Source organism: Chaetodon trifascialis, chromosome 7 (assembly GCF_039877785.1).
Source record: "Chaetodon trifascialis isolate fChaTrf1 chromosome 7, fChaTrf1.hap1, whole genome shotgun sequence".
In the NCBI taxonomy this organism is placed as follows: domain Eukaryota; kingdom Metazoa; phylum Chordata; class Actinopteri; order Chaetodontiformes; family Chaetodontidae; genus Chaetodon; species Chaetodon trifascialis.
Window position 1 is genome coordinate 18,155,068 of NC_092062.1, and position 14,814 is coordinate 18,169,881.

General features: G+C 41.0%; 2 protein-coding genes across 2 annotated transcripts; both read left to right on the forward strand.

The window, feature by feature from the left end:
* The first annotated feature begins 648 nt into the window (after window positions 1-648).
* On the forward strand, window positions 649-6,746 carry LOC139333502 (G-protein coupled receptor 20-like). Its single transcript, XM_070965963.1, has 7 exons — window positions 649-837; window positions 960-1,226; window positions 1,315-1,553; window positions 1,795-1,879; window positions 2,208-2,333; window positions 2,524-2,687; window positions 6,608-6,746. Exons 1-7 carry the CDS (start codon window positions 649-651, stop codon window positions 6,744-6,746), a joined length of 1,209 nt encoding a protein of 402 aa, XP_070822064.1.
* A 2,037-nt stretch (window positions 6,747-8,783) lies between these two features.
* slc6a19b (solute carrier family 6 member 19b) lies at window positions 8,784-13,318 on the forward strand. The gene is made up of 12 exons (XM_070965964.1): window positions 8,784-8,982; window positions 9,873-10,013; window positions 10,093-10,230; window positions 10,333-10,514; window positions 10,616-10,726; window positions 11,155-11,267; window positions 11,363-11,491; window positions 11,604-11,760; window positions 11,854-12,058; window positions 12,138-12,297; window positions 12,847-13,009; window positions 13,115-13,318. The coding sequence occupies exons 1-12, from the start codon at window positions 8,784-8,786 to the stop codon at window positions 13,316-13,318; spliced, it is 1,902 nt and encodes a 633-aa protein (XP_070822065.1).
* The last annotated feature ends 1,496 nt before the right edge of the window (window positions 13,319-14,814 follow it).

Sequence of the window (14,814 nt, forward strand, 5' to 3'; positions counted from 1 at the left end):
CATTTTTTTAATCCCCAATAAAAACTGCTTGAAATAAACATACTGCACTCACAGCTTCTCACAGAACATTGCTGTAAGCATAAATAAATACAGTTAAATTATAAATAGTTGCTCTAAATAAATCAAATTGTGGTTTAAAGTGGTTTTGTCAGTGTGGCCATGCCAACAGCAACATCCGCACAGAGGTCAGAGACGGGGGGAACGTGGACGTCAGGGCAGCGAGTGGAGAAGGATGTTTGTGAAGGTCTGCGTATGTGAATCAGCTTCAGTACGACAGATTAAGGCTAAAACAAAAAAGATTGTTAGAGTAGCCCTTAGCTCTGCATGCTATCCATGTGTTTGCATACGGTTTCCACCATTCGCACTTTGTGAATGTGTGTGTGAATGTGTGTTCAGTGTCTCCCTTTCACCTAATGCATGCTGGTGCGGCCTGCAGCCCCTGAAAAGCTACCAGTGGTTATGGACATGAACAGATGGGCATTGTAGCAACCTTCACTACTGTATCTTGTAGTTTGCATCCAGACTAAACTTTTAAGTACATGTTTACCGTATGACAACATTGTCTGTGTGTGTGTGTGTGTGTGTGTGTGTGTGTGTGTGTGTGTTTTTTTTTCTGACAGTTTCTGAATTATCGTCATCATCGTTATGATGAACTTCAGCAGCACTGAGTCCTGGCTTTTTATCAACACGTCATTCTCCGCCCTGCCTGTAGTAGCCAGTCCCAATAGCACAAGTGGCGGGGGAGGATATCTTCTGGCTCATTTAGATGAGGGGCTCTACAATGACTTCTATGGCCTTTGGATTGCACTGATGGTCATAAACTCGCTCATATTCCTGGTAGGCATCTTTTCAGGAAGCCTTATGTTATAAGCAGTCTTACATTCTTACATGACTTTCAGAACTCGTATTGACTATGTTTGACTGTACACACTCCCTACTCCTCCTCTCCTCTCCCACAGGTGGGCATGGTGCTCAACATAGTTGCACTTTACGTGTTCTGCTTCCGCACCAAGCAAAAGACCACATCAGTCACCTACACCATCAACTTGGCAGTGACGGACCTCTTGGTGAATCTCTCTCTGCCGACCCGCATCCTGCTCTACTACAGCGGAGGAACTTGTGTCACCTGCTCATACCTGCACACCTTCAGCTACTTTGTCAACATGTACTGCAGCATCTTGTTTCTGACCTGCATATGTGTTGACCGTTATCTTGCCATCGTGCAGGTGGGCACACAACATGCTGAATACCCGCTCATCCTGACTTCAAAACCACAGGGAATTCAAATCTAAAAATTGTCTTTTGTCTTTGTAGGTTGAAGCCTCCCGTCGGTGGAGGAACTCCAGTGTGGCCAAATGTGTGTGTGTCTCTGTCTGGCTGTTTGCCATCGTGGTCACCTACTCCTTCCTTTCCTCTGCTTTCCAGCACCCAGCCCTCTCAAAGCTCCTCTTTCTCACCATCACTGAGTTCTTTCTTCCCCTCATCATCATCGTGGTCTTTACATTGCGGATCATGTGGGCACTAATCGACCGCCGCCTGATGCAGCAGAGCAGGTACAACCAATGTTTGGTACATAGATACCAGTAAGGATGGACAGAACGTCATGACAATTCTGCTCTTGGTCTGTTATTTGCTTGTATTAGAGTCTGAAGAACTTGTAAAACTTTAAAGTGGCAGCACAAGTTTTTTATACAAGAGGGCTGAGGAAAAAAGTGACTCACATTTGCAGCACTGAAAGCACTGGAGGCTTACAGCTGATGGGATGTCACAGAGGTTTTGACTGTATTTCCTCAGGGAGAGGCGGAGGAGGGCTGTCCAGCTGCTGAGCACAGTGCTGATCATCTTCACTGTCTGCTTCACACCCTTCCACATCAGAGAGGTGAGTGACACATTGTTTTAAGATGTCATTGTCACCTTTTTGTAGCCCTGTAAACCCTCAAGCGGTCAAAATATAAATATAAAGGGTCACAGAAAGAGAGCAAATGCTTCTTTTTCTCCAGAAATCCTTCAAATGAAACAAACATTTGGTTTGGTCGAGCTGCTCGTAACTCACATCCATGCTCAGCTCGTAATCTGGACTAGTACAGTGTTTTGTTTTCAGAGTTTAGAGGCCGGAAAGTTTGTGAACTGTATTATCAAGATGAGCAGACGATAATGTAATGTATGTTGCTGCTTTAATGTGAGATTCATATCTGTTTGTGTTGTAGGTGGTGGTGTACTTCTACCCCGATATGCCTCATCATTTGATAGTCTACCACCTGACTGTCACTCTCAGCAGTTTGAATAGCTGTATGGATCCTGTCGTCTACTGCTTTGTTACAAATAATTTCCAGGTAATTCTGGAGTCCTTTTCTTACTCTTCCTCCCCTTTCTTCATCCCATCCATCACCACATCCTTCCTCTCTTCCACATGTCCATCTATCCATCCTTCCCCGCAGCCATCATTTGTCCATCCATTGTCCTCATTTATTCAGTTATTTACTCATCGATCCACTAAATAATTTACTGGCTTTTCTCCCTCAGGCCACTATGAGAAATATTTTCCGTCGTGCAGAGCATGAGCAGAGTAGCGGTGACATCATCAGCATGCAGCACAGCTCCAAGGCCTCAGGAGGGTCGGCCACTGTCATCGCTAATAATGTGATCATGATGACCAAGATTCCCACTTCACAGCAGAGCGACAAAAAGTGAACAAAAAGTAGCTGAGATGTCACAGTCGCCTGGGAAGAGGTGGCTGATATTTCTGGACTCTGCAACATGCTGACCAGTGATAACAGCAACTAAAAGCTCAGGATCAACAACCACGACCTAATAGGAACTTTTGTTAACTACTTAAGTGAATTACAGCATTGACAAGAGATAAATTTAGTCGGCACGTAAACATTATCATCATGCCAAGAATCCTTCACATGACTTTGAGCCTTTGACTTTCAACTGTGAGACACTTTCCCGAACTGCTAGGCCAGCTTGCTGCCATATTCAGATACAAGTACAAAGCTGACTTATGTGAATTATTACTTGAATCATACATGTGAAAAATGCAAAGTCTCACTAAAAATAAGTCTTTTAACATTCCTATTATTTGAGGTGAGTCTATCTACATCAGGCGTCTCAAACTGATTCCACAAAGGGCAGAGTGGTGGAAGGTTTTCATTCCAACCAAGCAGCAGCACACCAGACTTGACTCATTTCATTAGCTGATCTCAGTCTTCAGACAGCTGATTGGTCAGACTGCGTGCTTTTGATTGGTTGAAGGAAAAACCTGCAGCCACACAGCCCTTTGTGGAATGAGTTTGAGACGCCTGATCTACATCATCTGCATGCCAGTCATTCCTTGCTCACAGTGAACTTGAGCAAAGAATATTTGTCCAAATCCTCTTCCCAAATCAATCACCACTGCAGAAGAGCAATAATAGCTGTGACCTCTGTTACGCAGAAAAGCTTAGAAATGACCAGGACAGAAGCGCTGACATTAACAAAAGAAGATGCTGATGACCAACAAAATGTAAAAAAGACCACGCCTGTATCTGTTTCCCAAATAGCAAAATGTTTTTTGCCTGAATTACATGATGATCAGTTCAGAGGATCCGCAGCAGGAGGATATTTGAGACTGATAACCACGTTCGTTCAGCAGAGGGCAACATTGCACTCCATTTGAACGACCACTACAGTAAGAGACCAAAGAAAATCACTCAAATAGAAACCACTTGGATGACTGAAAGCTGCTACATTGTGAATGTTTGGGCTGTAGTTATGCTGTTTTATCATAACAAAGTTGGATATTATGTCCTTTTAAGAGAACACTTTGTCAATCATGACAAGCTCTCCGTGCAGGAAAATGTCACATTAAATGTTTATTGGAGAAATTAGGGAGGGAAATAAAGGGGGTGTTGAAGCAAGTGAAAAGCTTTGCTTTATGTATTGATCTGGTGCTTGATGGGATAATGAACGAGTCAAAAATGTATAACAAATTGCAGCTGGACCACCTCTGTCAGGTTCTGCAACTGAAGTACTTATGAGACTGATTTTACATTTAATGTGAAATCAGTGAAATCAGTACTTCAGTTTTATGTAATAGGAATGAATCTTTCTGGATAGATAGATAGATAGATAGATAGATAGATAGATAGATAGATAGATAGATAGATAGATAGATAGATAGATAGATAGATAGATAGATAGATAGATAGATAGATAGATAGATAGATAGATAGATAGATAGATAGATAGATAGATAGATACTTTATGCATCCCCAAGGGAAATTCACATGCTGCTTCTCTGACACAGTGAGCAATAAAGATGCAAACTGCAGACATTGCCTGTTCTATTACTACACATTAACAACTACAGTTTTGCCAGAGGCCCCCCGGAGAAGAAGAAACCCGAGGAAGAAGCAGAAGAGAGTAGAGAGTGAGAAGGAGATGGAGGAGGGGGGCAGAGGTGTTCAGGTACCTCTATCATTGGGTAATTAATGGGGCAATATAGTTTGGACATGAGATCTGCTACACCATGGAGGCACCAGTGCTGCTATGGAGAGGTAAGGAGACGCAATATGCTCATATGGACACAGACGCACCGCTGCTCTTCTCTCAGCTCTGAGCATCTTGTTATTTGTTCATGTTGTGTTGAAACCCACCACAGCTATCAGAAAGAGATGCCCATATTCCAGCTGCGACAGCAGTGACAGAACATTGTGGATTTTGACTGGATCTGCTCATTTTTCTGGCTGCACCGCTGTGTAACCTGCGCACCCAGCAGTAGCCACCCAGGGACTACGTAAGGTTTGCCACCATAGCAGAAAGTAAACAAAAGGCATTTTCCCGTGGCTAGGTATGACAAGAATGTCTAACACAGCACATTTTAGTCTCTCTGTTTTCCTCCCTAGTCACAATATTGTAAAAAAGCTAATAGCTTGGCTTATGATGAGTTTTATACAAAGATGACAAGACAAATATGCTTGTTTCCTCATCATTTATCCTGACATGGAGCCCAGCAGCTCAGAACAGGGCGAGGGCTTGAGGTGGAGATTCAGACCAAAATGAAGAAAAGACCAATGACCAGAGGTTGAGTCTGCAGAGCCTCACAGGTGGACGTAGTTTGAAAGAGACAGAGAATCACCCTGTTGCTGGATTAGTAACATGCAAAGAATTATGTTGAATTATCCTCACTAAGCACACGCCACTGCATGTGGGATTTACAAATTTGATTGCAGATAACAAAAGAGGGAAAAGATGAAAGAAAGTGGACATTCCATCTAAAATACTGGGTGGGATGGATTTGGATAGATTATCTTCTTGGATGGAGGACTAACAAGAATGAACAATCTCAGTTTTGCCTCTGCCTGACCCTTCATCCATCACGTCCTGCTCTGTATGTGGACATTACAGATTTTTGCTCAGTTTCACTGGTGGCCCTGAAGCAGCATGAAGCAGGAACAAACCATTGGATATGTTACAGGCACTTCTGCAGCTGTGTTGTACCTCCATCATGTGGAATGGTGCAGTATTGCAGCCATTATCCACATGATGATTCTAAATGTTGCACGGTGGCGCAGCAGGTAGTGCACGTGCCTCACAGCAAGAAGGTTGCCGGTTCGATTCCCGGGTCAGGCCTTTCTGTGTGAAGTTTGCATGTTCTTCCCCTGCATGCGTGGGTTATCTCCGGGCACTCCGGCTTCCTCCCACAGACCAAAAACATGCTCATTAGGTTAATTGGTGACTCTAAATTGCCCCTAGGTGTGAGTGTGAGTGTGAATGGTTGTTTGTGTATATATGTTGCCCTGCGATCGGCTGGTGACCGGTCCAGGGTGTACCCCGCCTCCCGCCTGTTGACAGCTGAGATAGGCTCCAGCCCCCCCGCGACCCCGAAAGGGATAAGCGGCATAGAAAATGGATGGATGGATGATTCTAAATGTCTTGGAGGTTGATGACAGAACACCTGCCTGCATGTTTATTTCTGTTTACATAACACTAATATTCTCTTAGATTGTATCATTGTAAAAAGCACACACCTGTCTTTCACCTGGTCGAGCTGCTTTATAGACTGATAGATTTCCTGCCATTCTGGTAACAAATAAAGCCATTTGTTAAATTTCCAGTGTCTTTCTTGTGACCGAAGTAACAGAAATTACTTTAATTACTTTAATTTCCATGGTGCCAAAGCATAACCTGGTAACTGCAGCTTACTGAAAAAAATCCTGAGTATCTGAATGACAGACACACACAGACTTCATTATGACTCCTGCCCACCTGCCTGACAGGCCAATCCTCTGGAATAAAGCCTCGAGCGTCCAGGGTCTGGCCAAAGTGCTCTCCCTCTTTCTCCAGCTGGTAGGACACTCGTTTCAGGGTGGCAGTGCTTTACCTCCGTCTCCTCCAGGATCCTGAGTTGTGTTTTCTGCTGAAAGTGGCAAAAGTTTTTCATAAGATCCAGACTGCTGCAGAGCTCCTGCAGGGTTCTTTGCAGTAGATGCTGCTGGTAGAGCAGAGGTTTGACCTCTGGCCACACACTGTGTACACTGAGCACATCTTCAGTGTGTGTTCAGAGATGAGTCCTCTTGCTGTGAGATGAAACACTGTGAAAGTGTGAGTTGTCTTTGTGTATTAGAGATGGGACTGTCCCAGTCCTGTCCCTGTCCCACTCTAACTGGAGGAGGGCCAGTGTCTTCAGGAACCTTCCTGTCATTGTCACAAGTCTCCACTGGGTGGAGCTGTTTTGCATCATTGCTAACGTCACTGGTCCATAACTGTTGGTTTGTGAGGGAGTTGACTGTCTGACTAAGTTTCATGTTATTTGTTAATTAACATGACCTTTCTAGATCCACTGATGTATTTTTTGTGAGTTCACCTGTGTCTTAAGAACTGCTTTTAAGTCTAAAATTGCTTTTTTTAATTTCTATTGAAATTGGACATTTTCAGTGTGTAACTCAGTGTTTCTCAATTGCGGTCCTCAGGCCCCCCTGCCCTGCATGTTTAAGATGTTTCCCTCCTCCACCACACCTGATTCAAATGATCGGCTCGTTATCAAGCTCTGCAGTGGCTGATAACGAGCCGCTCATTTGAATCAGGTGTGTTGGAGCAGGAAACATCTAAAACATACAGGGCAGGGGGGCCCGAGGACCGGAATTGAGAAACACTGGTGTAACTGTTGTCCACAAGTTCAGATACCGTCATGATCACCATGATCTTGTGAGACCAAAACATTCCCACTTAACATTAAACAGGCCAGTCATTGTTTTCTTTGGCTACCAGTGTGCTCATGACACAAAATATTTTTTATTTGATGCTAAAACATCTTAATTTAATTATTAATTATGTTCTTTTCCTCCATATTTATTTTATTAGTTTATGCACATGTACTTAACAAAGACTCAAGCTCTGTTCATGTTTCTATATTTGATTTAGTTTTACTCAGCCAGTGAGCAAAGAAGAATAAGATGATGTGACTGAAATTTGTGGGAAGCATCAGATGACTGTGGACTAGTGACTCAACACAATCTAAACTCTCAAATCACAGTTCTTAATGACGCATTCTCCTTCAGTTTTCATGGAAAACAGCTGATGTTTGGTCAGTCTGAGACCACACACTGGAGATGATGGATAACAAAGGGAGCGTTAATAAAAGTGTTTTACATAGTGTTAGTTCAGATACAGATACTTGATGAAAACTTTATTTTGGACTTTAACTGGTGAATTGCTTGTTAAGAAATCAGTTTTGTTTCCTTCCTAATCATGATGTCATAAGTTAAACAGTCATTTTTACCATCATAGATGTTTCTGTTTGTGTGGACATCTTTCACTAATTTTAGTCAAGCCTATGAATCTTTTGTAGACTGTTTTTGTTAAAACAGAAATGTTCCAATTCAGACACAGACGATCACATGAACATTTCAAGGTGCTTCAAGCTGGAATCGTTTGACCTTTGATATTGTAATTACTTTAACACTATTGTTGCCTCCACACCCAAAAAACTCTAAATGTTAAACTTTAAATGTAATGAATTTGATTAGTTCCCCCATGGAAGTTTAAATTGCCACTTTTTCTGCAGGGCTGCAGGTAAAAGGCAGGAATGAAAGTTGTCGTGGGGTATGTCATGCCAGTTAGCCAGCTAATTCAACAGTTCACCTGTTCTGGGAGGTGGTTAGTGAGGAACATGGCATCAACCCGTCTGGGACATACCACAGGGACAGCAACCTACAGCTGGAATGAATCCGCGTGTGTTACAACGAGGCAACAGGTCAACATCAATTTACTAAGCGTTCCGAGCTACAGAGGTATAGAATCAGATTCATGCCAATGAAATCAACAAAACTTTTTTGAGAATTTGAGACTAACACTTTTCTGTGTGGCTAGATTAGGGATGGTATTGTTATACCAAATAATACCTTTGTAATGACAAAAGCACTGAGGCTTGATTCTCAGCCTGAGCCCTCACACTGTAACATTTCCTGTAGAGAACATGTGTTTTTGGCATTTGGGCGAACTGACTCATTAACGTGTTACCATACAACAAATCCTATAAGAATGGCCAGTAAATCTCTGAAGAACTTCTGTGCATTGACCCTTCCTCAGATAAGACACTAGTTAACTATTGTGCGTGCTTGGTCAGCTTAGGCGTTAAACGCTACACACCCTCACACTCTAGCTGTTGTTCTCTGACGCTAGTCAATCTATTACAGAGGTCCATACGTAATGTAGGATCTCCCGGAGTGAGCCACAAATTACATTCCAGTACTCTACAGTGCACTGCTGTACTACTACAATACTGCAGTGTTTGACAGATCATGAAGTTAAAATTCCCCAATCCAGGCCTGGAGGACAGAATATTGTCCCATCAGCAGCTGGACCAGCTGGAGAAGGAAGAGGCTGGAGACAGACCGAAATGGGACAACAAGGTCCAGTACATGCTGACCTGTGTGGGGTTTTGTGTGGGACTTGGAAATGTCTGGCGGTTCCCTTATCTGTGTCAGAGTCATGGAGGAGGCAAGTGATGCTTTCATGGTTTACTGTGCTTATTCATTATTTGATTATTTTTAATAAATGAACAAAAGAAAAATTAATATATATCTCTTGACATCCAGACAAGACGGAGAGGAAAAAGTACTTCCCATACATCAATATTGACACTTCATTCACAGGCATCATTTCGTTTGGTTACATACTTTGATTGATTGATTTGTCTGCTGATAGCAGTATCAAGAATGCATTTGAAGAAGGTGTGTGACAGTCAGTGAAAAAGGGATATTCATTTTACTGCTGGTCAGCCATGAAATCTTTTTCTCAGCTTCGATTTTGATTTGATTTATTTGACTTCAGTGTTTTTGAATCATATTTTGTATTTTCATACTGTGTTTATATGTGTGAATGGATTATTTGCCGTGGTTTTATGTTTGCTAACTAGCTTGCCTCAATTTTCCACCGAGGGACAAATTAAGCACTTTGAATATAACTGAACTGAATTGCATTGCGGTTCTGGATCACCGGGTATGACAGTGGGATCTAAATGATAGTAGTTATTGTCCAATCACAAGAGTGCTGATCCGGTAAAGACTCTATATTCTGATAAGAGCTCAGATAAGTGTACATCGGTGTGAACTCAAAAACCTGTCTTGTAACTGATCTGTTCAGATAAGAAATTTTAAACATGCTGACAGGAAACCCTCTTAAAGTGTTAACTACAAAGGCATGAATGGATTGTACATTGCACTGTAAACCTAAGTGCGTTCAGTGTCTAACTTTATCTCTGTATGTGCTCACGTGCATCCAAAATGATTAACACGAAGATGTTGGAATTCATTTGTAGTATCTATTGAACATATTTTATTATTTTTCAAAAAAAAAAACAAAAAACAGTTTTGCTGTTTTTCCTCCAGGTGCATTTATGATACCATTTCTGATCCTGCTGGTTCTTGAAGGAATCCCACTGCTACATCTTGAATTCGCCATTGGTCAACGTTTAAGAAGAGGCAGTTTTGGAGTGTGGGCTACAATTAATCCTTATTTGACAGGCATTGGTAAGAAACATTTTGCATAATGTTTGTTAAAACTAGTGGAAAGTGGCCTAAAAAACCCTTTTGAAACATTCATTGGCAGGTATTGCGTCCATGCTTGTATCTCTGACAATCAGCCTCTACTACAACACCATCATTGCCTGGATTCTGTGGTACTTCTTCAACTCATTTCAAGAGCCTCTGCCTTGGAGTCAATGTCCCATGAATGCCAATTTTACAGGTAGTGCTAGAGCTGGTTCTGTGTTTCTGCAGAATGGAAAATGAAGTTAGAGAAACTGTTGATTTTGGCTTGGTGACACACTCGGTTGTTAAATTCTGTCAGGTGTTGTCTCAGAGTGTGAGAGGAGCTCCCCTGTGGATTATTTCTGGTACAGGGAGACCTTGAACACAACTCCAACGATTGAAGAGGATGGCGGTCTGCAGTGGTGGACAGTGTTATGTCACATTTGTGCATGGTCTATGCTCTATATCTGCATCATTCGTGGCATTGAGACAACTGGGAAGGTAGTATACAGCGCATTGTTTACTACATGTTTTATTTATTTTATTTTATAAGATTTTAATCCAGCTGAACAATAATTGTGTGAACACTTTATTTTCTTCAGGCTGTGTATGTGACTTCAACCCTCCCCTATGTGGTGCTGACCATATTTCTGATTAGAGGATTGACCCTGAAGGGTTCTCTGAATGGACTGAAGTTTCTCTTCACGCCAGACGTGAGTTGCATTTCTTAAATCAATGTTAGGAATCACACTTACAGTGGAACAATTCATTGCAGGTCATTCCTTCCTGCAGCTGTCAGACTACACAACAAGAACTGCTGAAAGTAATTTTTTGATAATTTATCTGTAAATAATCTGTAAATTTCCTGTGCAATAATCTGGGCAATTCATTGTGTACATAACACTCTGCAAATACAATTTAGAATTTGATAATGCTTATTTTTATATAATGCTTATTTTTATTACACTCTTATGTATATAATTGTGTTTTTTTTACCTAATTCTATCTTTCACTGGTGCTGCTGTCAATTGGAATTTCCCCTTGCGGGACAAATAAAGGTATATTGAATTGAAATTGAATTGAATTGAATATATAATATAAAGACTGGATCCATAATTGACTGCTTTGTTAATTCTTCCAGTTAGCAGAGCTTGCTAAGCCATCAACATGGCTTGATGCGGGTGCTCAAGTTTTCTATTCATTCTCTCTGGCTTTTGGTGGACTTATTTCCTTCTCCAGCTACAACTCAGTGCAGTAAGTTTGGTCTCTCTGACTCAGCATGAGTCATTTAAAGTTACAGGCAAATGCACCGCATTGTCAGTAAAAGAAAAACATGTTTGTTCCTTCAGTAACAACTGTGAACAGGATGCAGTGATCATCTCTGTCATCAATGGCATCACCTCTGTCTACGCTGCGATCGTCATTTACACCATTATTGGCTTCAGAGCAACAGAGAAGTTTGAAAGCTGTGTTTCTGGGTACATTGTCTTTTATGTGAAAGCAGACATCTTAGAAGCTCGTACATTTTTTCTTCAGCAGCAGTACGTCAACTATGAAAATCTTTTAAACTTAACAAATTTTGTGTTTTAGAAACATCCTAACATTAATAAATGCGTTTGAGCTCGCTGAGGGCAGCGTCACTGACAGCAACTACAATCAGACTGTTCAGCGTCTTAATGAAACATACCCCGATGTTATTCAAGAGCTGGATCTAAAGACCTGCAACTTAGATACTTTTCTCAGTGAGGTAAGACTTCATCAAATTTTTGCAATATTCCAGATGTTAACTCTCAATCAATCCTACCATGCGTTGCTATATCACTGTGCTGTTTGGGCCCAGGGAGTCGAAGGAACTGGTTTAGCCTTCATTGTGTTCACCGAGGCTGTCACCAAGATGCCCGTCTCACCAGTGTGGGCTGTCCTTTTCTTCACAATGCTCTTCTGTCTGGGCCTGTCTTCTATGTTTGGTAACATCGAGGGCGTTCTAGTACCACTGCAAGACCTCAGAGTTTTCCCTAAGTCATGGCCAAAAGAGGCTGTCACTGGTAACTCCCACATCTATTCTGTAGTTTCACATTAATAAGGATTTCTAGTATGTTTGATCCATTCGTTGCTCTCTTCCAGGTGTAACATGTACGCTCTGCTGTCTGGTGGGTCTGATATTTGTCCAAGGCTCTGGGAACTATTGGCTTTCACTCTTTGACACCTATGGAGGATCCATCCCTCTGCTAGTTGTCGCGTTCAGTGAGATGGTCTCAGTGGTGTACATATATGGGATAGACAGGTGATAATAAAATACAAATTCACTTTTCTTTGTGTTTATGTCTTTTAAAATGACTTGTGTGTTGATGTTATTCTGAAGTTTTAATGCCTGGTGTTGCTTTTAGTGCTTTATTGTGAAGTCACTGACAAGCAACAATAAGCGATAGTGTAAACCAACTGGTGTCATGATTTATCATATGTGACACTTAAAGTAATAGTGTTCATAATTCAGTACTGTTACTTGGATTTTTAGATTTGAATATAAATATTCCTTAATATATCGTAATCTTATCTTAATTTATCTCATCATGCTCACAGCATTTGAAACCACAGTGGTATAACAGCATGATTAATGATCATTGATAGCAAAAACATACTTCCTTCCTTCACCCTAAATTTGGAGATTTCATATAATCACTTGGACATCGACATTGATTTCCAACTAAGGGGAACAAAATTCTTTCATGGGAAAGCATCCCACATTATTATTCATTTATTTGGGGAAACATGTTTGCTCTTCTGTTATTTTGTCTTCGCACTGTTGACGAAGCTGTTTGTGTGTCACTCCTAGGTTCAATGACGATATTAAGTTCATGATCGGACACAAACCAAACTTCTTCTGGCAGGTGACATGGCGAGTCATCAGCCCGCTTATTATGCTTTTCATCTTGGTCTTTTACTTCATCACTAAAGCTTCTGAAAACATCTTTTACAAAGCCTGGGATCCTGAAATGGTAAATATGAGTTGATTTTCAGGCGACCTCCCTTGAATTATGGATAAACACACTGTCATGTACCATCAAAAACTCAAAATATAACATTTCTGTCTGTTTTTGCAGGAGAAATTCCCTACACTGGAGGAAAAGACATATCCAGTCTGGATCTATGCGGTCATCTTTGTATTGGCAGGGATACCCAGTATTGCTGTACCTTTAGTTGCCGTCTGGAAATGTTTAAAGACGAAGAAGAGGGACAAGTCTCATCTCTGTAATATATCTCACGACACTCAAATGAACAATGAGAACATAAAATCCCCTCTCTAATATTCTGGCGTAATTCCCAATTTTCTCTTTTTATTTTTGCTTTTAAATGAATTGATGATGAGTGATGTGACAATAAGAAAAGCTGCAAAAATTCACAAGGCGCCGTTATATAACAACGAGTGGCATCACTTTGAGAACACCCGTCGTGCAAAGAGCTCACCGTCCCTAGAGAACTGCTGCTAGCAGGGCTAAAAACACCATAAATTATGGCCTCAAACAATATTATGGAGTGTTAACAACTCTCTGACAGTTTCCAGAAATTTCGAATACTATTATTTTCAAAACAGTGTTCTCTCTGGGAGGCGTTATGGGGACCCTCTAGCAAATAAAAATGTATTTAAGAAGTCCTTCACCCCAAGTGCCATCAATATTCTTAACTCTGCAATGTGACTGGTGAGAGTTGTTTGTCTATGGTTGGTTTACAAACTGCTTGTCTGTTTTTATCTTGTTGTTTCTTGTGTTTTGTTAAGGCAAACTTTTCTATGGCTATTATAATGGGTGGCATTATGTTGTACAGTCCATGTGGTCATGATTTAGTTGGGACACTATCTGAAATGATGAGACCCTTGCCATGTACAGTACTCTATCATTATTCTTGAGACAGACAAACGCTAAATCTAGTGAAAGCAGGATCACAGCAAAAGCCCAAAGTAGACTTCTGTCCCAGGGCTCCATCATGGATCGATCCTTCAGTGGGGTTAAGTATGATTTCATAGCTATAGTGGACAATGTAATTAAACAATTAAGGTTGAGAGTGGCCTGAGGTGCTGCTCCAGAAGGAGGCTGACTTGAGCCACGCTATGAATGTACATGTATCTGTCCAGCTGGGGTCACTATTGTGCCGTGTTAACAATGTGGAGGAAAGGTGAATGAAATACTGGCTAAATCAAACCGCATATTCTTAGTTTTAAGCATTTGATTCTTTATTTGTAAAGTGAATTACGTTATAGTCTGTGTGCCCCGGTTTCCAGTTAAGAATAATAGACTGATAGTATCCTGTGTGAATATAATAATAAATATAATAAACTTTATTGATGCTGCTGTATATTGGAATTTCCCCTCCTGGGACTAATAAAGGAATATTGAATTGAATTGAATTGAATTGAATTGAATTGAATTGAATTGAATTGAATTGAATTGAATTGAATTGAATTATACAGAAAAGAAACTGAGCACAAAGCATCTTGAATAGTGTTTTTGGGGACTGGGTCTGATAAGAAATTCCATGTTTTTTTTTCCATAATTACCACTGAATGAAATAACCCAGACTGTGTGCAAGTAGCACTAATGTAAACTGTATCACCGAACAAATTAAAAAGGAATGTGTGTACTATCACAGTTTTACTCCCGGGGTTCCTCATTTATGCCGCGCTAGCTTTACAATCAACTGTTATCGCCTGGTTTTCATCATATCTTGCCGCTTTAAACAAAGGCTTTTATTAAACAAACAAACCACATTGTTCTCACAAGCTTTAAGAGTCGACAAGAAAATACGA